At 53.6% G+C, this 6,686-nt stretch overlaps 1 protein-coding gene across 1 annotated transcript; it reads left to right on the top strand.

Moving 5' to 3' along the window:
- The first annotated feature begins 931 nt into the window (after positions 1 to 931).
- Positions 932 to 6,686, top strand: dusp2 (dual specificity phosphatase 2). The gene is made up of 5 exons (XM_072554297.1): positions 932 to 995; positions 1,728 to 2,154; positions 3,546 to 3,664; positions 5,096 to 5,315; positions 5,843 to 6,686. Exons 2-5 carry the CDS (start codon positions 1,779 to 1,781, stop codon positions 6,055 to 6,057), a joined length of 930 nt encoding a protein of 309 aa, XP_072410398.1. The 5' UTR covers positions 932 to 995; positions 1,728 to 1,778; the 3' UTR covers positions 6,058 to 6,686.

The raw sequence follows: 6,686 nt of genomic DNA, 5'->3' as shown, positions 1-6,686 counted from the left end.
GCGGCAATACAAATGCAGCACGCTGTGCCCAATGTAGGCGGCAATACAAATGCAGCACGCTGTGCCCAATGTAAGCGGCAATACAAATGCAGCACCCTGTGCCCAATGTAGGCAGCAATACAAATGCAGCACGCTGTGCCCAATGTAGGCGGCAATACAAATGCAGCACGCTGTGCCCAATGTAGGCGGCAATACTAATGCAGCATGCTGTGTCCAATGTAGGTGGCAATACAAATGCAGCACGCTGTGTCCAATGTAGGTGGCATTACAAATGCAGCACACTGTGCCCAATGTAGGTGGCATTACAAATGCAGCACGCTGTGCCCAATGTAGGCGGCAATACAAATGCAGCACCCTGTGTCCAATGTAGGCGGTAATACAAATGCAGCACCCTGTGTCCAATGTAGGCGGTAATACAAATGCAGCACCCTGTGCCCAATGTAGGCGGCAATACAAATGCAGCACCCTGTGTCCAATGTAGGCGGTAATACAAATGCAGCACCCTGTGTCCAATGTAGGCGGTAATACAAATGCAGAACCCTGTGCCCAATGTATACAAATGTGAGAGCTTCTGCACACACACACACAGAGGGGAGAGAGGGATGAGTTTCCAAGGATGAAGCAAACAGCTCAGTTCCCTCCTGGGGAGTTTGACCAAAAGGCACCCTCCCCCGGGGGTGTGGTGGGGGGCCAGCTGAGCACGCGCACCTCCCACGTCAGTTTCCCAGGCAGGGTGTTTCCTGGAGCTCGCGGCGATGACGTCTCCCCGCCTAATTAGGACAGTCCGCAGTAACGAGGGGGTGAGGGGGGCGGGGCGGAGGAGGGAGTCCCCAGTGACGACAATGCCCTAATAAGGACAGGCTCCCGGCGGGAGGTTCCGGCCCCGGCGCTTATAAAGCAGCAGCAGGCGAGTTCCGCAGGAACCTTCAGACAACCGGTACCTTGGAGAGGAGTTATAGTCCCACAACATCCCTCCATCAGTCCTGACCCTGACTGTGAGTATTCTTGCTTCAGTGGGACAGAATTGGAATCAAAAACTGTGGGGAAAAATCAGTCCCTTTTGCAATCTTCAGGAACGTTTCAATATATCGTGTTAAATGAAGCTGATCTGACAGTGTGGGTGCTGTCCCCTTTTTGAGAGACAGGTTGAGTCTTAAATCGGGGGGGGGGGGTGAGCCGTCAAAAAAAAATTGTGATTATCTTTTCAATCTTCAGGAACCTTTTTCAATATTGCGTTAAATAAAATTGATCTTAGTTGTGGGTGCTTTCCTTTTGAGAGAGAAATTGAGCTTTAAGGGGGGAGCCGTAAAAGTGGCGGTTTATTTTTCAATCATCAGAAACATTTCTGAAATATTGTGTTGAATAAAATTGATCTGACAGTGTGGGTGCTTTCTTTTTTGAAAGAGAAAATTGTTCAAACATTTGGGGCTTTCCTTTTTTTGAGAGAGAAATTGAGCTTTAAGTCGGGGGGGGGGGGAATGCTGAGCCGTAAACATGGTGATTTCTCTTCAGTCTTCAGAAACATTTCAATATTGTGTTGAATACAGTTGATCTAACTGTGTGGGTGCTTTCCTGTTTAACAGAAGTGGTTCCTTAAATTGGTTTGGGGGGGGGTGCAGAGCTGTAAAAATTACTTGTCGTTCAAAGAATGATTTCAATTGTCAGAAGAGTTTGGGGAAGTGGGGGCACAACTCTTAACTGTGTTTGTTTTTGCTTTGAAAACCCAGACAACCCCCTCCCCCTGTGGCTGGAGTAAATTGTGGATTGCACCGTTGAACATGGTCACCACTGAACCCCTGGAGATTGACAGCTGCCAGTTGATGCACTTGTTGGTGGAGGCTCAGATGCGCCCCCTGGTGCTGGACTGCCGCTCCTTCCTGCACTTCAACGCCTCCCACATTCGGGGCTCCCACAATGTCCACTGCAACTCCATTGTCAAGCGTAGGTCCAAAGGCGCCATCACCCTGGACTCCATCCTGGCCGAGGAGAGCGTCCGCGCTGGCCTGAGGGGCGGCCGCTACCCCACGGTGGTGGTGCTGGACGAGAGGAGCCTGGGTTTCGCCTCGCTGACCGGTGACCACACAGATAAGCTGGTCGTCAGCACCCTCGTCTCTCAGCTGGACGCCCACAGCGTCCACACCTACTTCCTGAAAGGTAAGACAATCCAAAAACAAAAAGAAAATGTGTACGTTTAGGTGGATTTGCCCATGGTGTTGGGTAGCCTGGGGTAACTATGGGTCTGGGGTGGGTCAGTGTGGACTTGTTGGGCCGAAGGGCCTGTTTCCACACTGTGGGGGATCCAATCTAATCAAAGTGGCCAGAGAGGCAGAAAAAGCTGATAGAGGGCTGCAAGATTTATTCCCTTCCACCCAGCCCAGAGATGTTACCTCCTGTCCCCTGAACTCTGTACGTTTCGGGGATTTTGCCCTCCTGGCTCAGGGATAGGGGCGCTGCCACAGAGGAACTCTAGATAGAGCACACAAGACGGGACTGCATTTCCAGAGAATATCTGTCCCACCCCCAATTTTTTTTATATAAAACAATGATTTGCGTGAATTGAGTGCACCTGCCCCCAACCTCAGGAAGCTGCCACAAGTGGTGCCCCTTCCTCAACAAGCGACTTGTGTGTCGTGTTCCCCGACCGAACCTCTGAGGGCTTTCGGCGTTTCAGAACGCAGTTCAGCTCCTGGATCCGAAACGCCACCCTGCACTCATCTATCTCTCTCTCCATTGCCAGTCTACCCTCTTCCCAGTAGGCAAGGATAGCCTCTAGTTTAGAGGATGTTGGTATTAAACTAGATGCAGATATTCCGCAGGTCTGGCAACAACTGTGGAGACAGAGAGAGAAAGCGAGAGAGAGATTTTCTCTCTCTCTCTCTCCTCACAGGTACAGAGTGATCCTACAGCAACAGTTTGGAGGCAAGTGAGTCCCACAGCATGGAAACTGGCCCTTCGGCCCAACTCGTCCATGCTGTCCCGGGTTTCCTAAACCGAACTTGTCCCATTTGCCAGCGTTTGGCCCATGTCCCTCCAAATCGTTCCTATCCATGTCGCTGCCCAGATGCCTCTTAAATGTTGCAATTGTACCAGCCTCCACCACTTCCTCTGGCAGCTCATTCCATACATGTACCACCCTCTGTGTGAAAAAGCCCCTTAGGTCTCTTTTATATCTTTCCCCTCTCCCCTTAAACCTATGCCCCTCTAGTTCTGGACTCCCCCACCCAGGGGGGTGACCCCCTCATGATTTTTATAAACCTCTATAAGGTCACCCCTCAGCCTGGAGGGAAAATGAACTCCTGAGAACTCAAAACGCACCAGTCCTGGAGACATGCTTCCTGCATCCCTTCCTGGCGAATAACATCCTTCCTATGAGGAGGGCGACCGGAATTGTAGGCAGTATTCCCGAACGCGGCCTCCCCAGAGTTTTGTACGGCCGTTAAGCGTACTCAATGCGCTGACCGATGGAGTTCCATTCGGGGAACTTGGTTTTGCTATCCAGTGCTGTTTTCTAAACCTCTCTCTCTCTCTCTCTCTCTCTCTCACAGGAGGTTACAAAACCTTTCACTCGCTGTTCCCTGGCATGTGCACACAGATTGCCAAGCCTTGCCCACAGGGGAGCCCTGGTGAGGCTCCAGTGTTCCGATCCATGCCACTCTGCGATCGGGTGAGATTTCGGAAGGGAGGGCAAGGTTTTCGGTCGGGTGCGGGGTTGGGTTTGCAGAGTGGGCGAGCTGAGGCTGCCAGACTTGCGCTCTCGGAGCACAAGCTGAGGCCACTTGGCCCACCGAGGTCGGTGGAGGAAGGAGCTGAACTTTAGTTGGCATTTAGGAGAACGAGGGGCAGCCCTTATCGAAATGTAGAAGATTCTCAGAGGGGACTTTGAGACGGCACAGTGGGCTCAGTGGTTAGCCCAGCTGCCTCACGGCACCAGGGACCCGGGATCGATTCCAGCCTCGGGCGACTGTCTGTGTGGAGTTTGCACATTCTCCCCCCCGTGTCTGCGTGGGTTACCTCTGGGTGCTCCAGTTTCCTCCCACAGTCCAAAGATGTGTAGGTTAGGGTGGATTGGCCGTACTAAATTACCCATAGTGCTCAGGGATGTGCAGGTTAGGGTGGATTGGCCGTGCTAAATTACCCATAGTGCTCAGGGATGTGCAGGTTAGGGTGGATTGGCCGTGCTAAATTACCCATAGTGCTCAGGGATGTGCAGGTTAGGGTGGATTGGCCGTGCTAAATTACCCATAGTGCTCAGGGATGTGCAGGTTAGGGTGGATTGGCCGTGCTAAATTACCCATAGTGCTCAGGGATGTGCAGGTTAGGGTGGATTGGCCGTGCTAAATTACCCATAGTGCTCAGGGATATGCAGGTTAGGGTGGATTGGCCGTGCTAAATTACCCATAGTGCCCAGGGATGTGCAGGTTAGGGTGGATTGGCCGTGCTAAATTACCCATAGTGCTCAGGGATGTGCAGGTTAGGGTGGATCGGCCGTGCTAAATTACCCATAGTGCTCAGGGATGTGCAGGTTAGGTGCATTTAGTCAGAGGTAAATGTTGGGTAGGGGGAATGAATCTGAGGGGTCAGTGTGGACCTGTTGGGCCGAAGGGCCTGTTTCCACATTGTCAGGATTATATTCAATTCCAGGAGACTTGATGGGGGGGGGGGTGGGCGGGGCAGGGGGAGATGTGCAGAGGTTGTCTCTCCCTCCTGGGAGAGTCCAGTACCACAGGGTATAATCTCGGAGTAAAGGGCGGCAGACAGATGAGGAGGAATTCTGAGGGGACATCCTTTCCTGCGAGAGGCTGCCTGGGCTGGCTCGCAAAGTCTATTTGCCAACGACCTTCAACGTTCGGGTACATTCGCGGTGGGGTTGCAATCGGGAAAGGGGAGTCCGGATTTACGCCAGGAAAACGGAGGGGAGGATGATTGAAGGGGTGGTGAGGACTCGATGGGCTGAATGGTGTACTGCCCAGGGGACCCTTATTGTTAGGTTTTCTGGTGGTATGGGCTTTGTGCCAGGGTTAGAGCCAGCGGGGCGTGAGACCTTCGCCAGTCACGGTCGGTGTCTAACCCGTCTTCTTTAAATTTCTTTCCGCAGGGTGGCCCAGTAGAAATTCTGCCCTTCCTGTACCTGGGCAGTGCCTACCACTCCTCTCGCAAGGACAGCCTCCAGGCTCTGGGCATCACCGCCCTCCTCAACGTCTCGTCTACCTGCCCCAACTACTTTGAGAGCACCTTCCAGTACAAGTGCATCCCGGTGGAAGACAGCCATGTGACCGACATTAGCGCCTGGTTCCGGGAGGCCATCGACTTTATCGGTGAGTGAGTGGGCGCGTTGGCATCACCGTTTTCCTGGGCAACTCGTTTGGGGGGGGGGGGGGGGGGGGGGAGGCAGATTCATCCTCGTGAGCTTCATCCAGAGGGCACCTCTCCAACCCAACGCCCCCAACCTGCGCCACTCCCTGCCCACCTCTCGCGCTGACTTATCCTGCACCTCTCTCCCTGGCAACCGTGCCAGCTTCCTCAATCCCTCGAGTGGATGGAAGGGCAACTTGAGGGGGAGCCAGTGGTCTGGAGCCATGTGGAGGATGATGTCTCCTTCCCTTGGCGGGCATGGGGAGTGGGAGACCATTTCTTTTCCTGTGGCACTACGGGGGCAACACTTCATTGCCAACTGCCAAAGGATGAGGAGGCCTGATTTTATGAGCCAAGCGCTCTCCCTCTCCTTCTCTCCTCGAGGTGGGCATCCTCAGACTGGGTACTCGAACGGGCTCGCGCCCACTTCCGGCAACCATTAACGAGGCGTTTTCTTCTTTTTTCTCTCCCCTCTTCCTCCACGGTTCAGACTCGGTGAAGGGCAGCGGGGGCCGCGTCTTGGTCCACTGCCAGGCGGGAATCTCCCGCTCAGCCACGATCTGCCTGGCGTACCTGATCCACACTCAGCGGCTCCCCCTGGAGGAGGCCTTCGACTTTGTCAAGCAGCGGCGGGGGGTCATCTCGCCCAACCTCAGCTTCATGGGGCAGCTGCTGCAGTTCGAGACCGAGGTGCTGTGCCGCTGATTGGGGGGTGGGGGGGGGGGGGGCGGTGGAACGGAGGCGGAGGGTTGAGACTGCCCCCCCCCTTCCGGAAGTTTCCAGCCGCGGTCTTCGATGGCCACCTCGCTACACATTGCTGCCCGCTCCCCAAACTCCGGGCCTTGCTTTGCGTTGACTCAGCAGCCTCCTGTACGTTTCCATCGACGGGGCCGGGACCAGCCAGACGCTAATTCCCCAGTTCCCGGAACACACACGCCAACGTTCGAGTGCCAACGTTCGGTAGCGACGCAAGCCACCCTCTTCTCTGGCGCAACGCCGCCTCCCTGTGGCAGAAAAACATTCTGACCACCCGCACTGACTGCTCTCCAGAGCTCAGGCTCCTTGAGGAGGGGGTGGAAAACAGTTCAGGGAAAGCATCTGAATGACTTTGGACTCTGTAACTGTGCAGCTGCCTCACCACGTGACAGAAAATGTGACTTGTTTCTCTGTTTTAAGGGAAAACCTACCTGCTAATTTCCTTTTGAAAGGAAAGTACTTTATATATAGAGAGAGAAATATATATTTTTTTCAGATTCCCTGTTTTGTAATTGTCAGAAGGTGCACATTATCCAGATGAATTATTTTATTGCGTTGTGATAAATAAAGTTTGCATT

The sequence above is a fragment of the Chiloscyllium punctatum genome, chromosome 35 (genome assembly GCF_047496795.1).
Source record: "Chiloscyllium punctatum isolate Juve2018m chromosome 35, sChiPun1.3, whole genome shotgun sequence".
NCBI classification, from domain to species: domain Eukaryota; kingdom Metazoa; phylum Chordata; class Chondrichthyes; order Orectolobiformes; family Hemiscylliidae; genus Chiloscyllium; species Chiloscyllium punctatum.
Note: the sequence above shows the minus strand (reverse complement) of the source record. Positions and strands in the feature narration are given on the sequence as shown.

Bases quoted from the DNA above. Each gene is read 5' to 3' on its own strand.
- dusp2 (XM_072554297.1), top strand. From the start codon at position 1,779: ATGGTCACCACTGAACCCCTGGAGATTGACAGCTGCCAGTTGATGCAC. The intron at 2,155-3,545 runs GTAAGACAATCC...TCTCTCTCACAG, and splicing joins CCACACCTACTTCCTGAAAG to GAGGTTACAAAACCTTTCAC. The intron at 3,665-5,095 runs GTGAGATTTCGG...TTCTTTCCGCAG, and splicing joins CCATGCCACTCTGCGATCGG to GGTGGCCCAGTAGAAATTCT.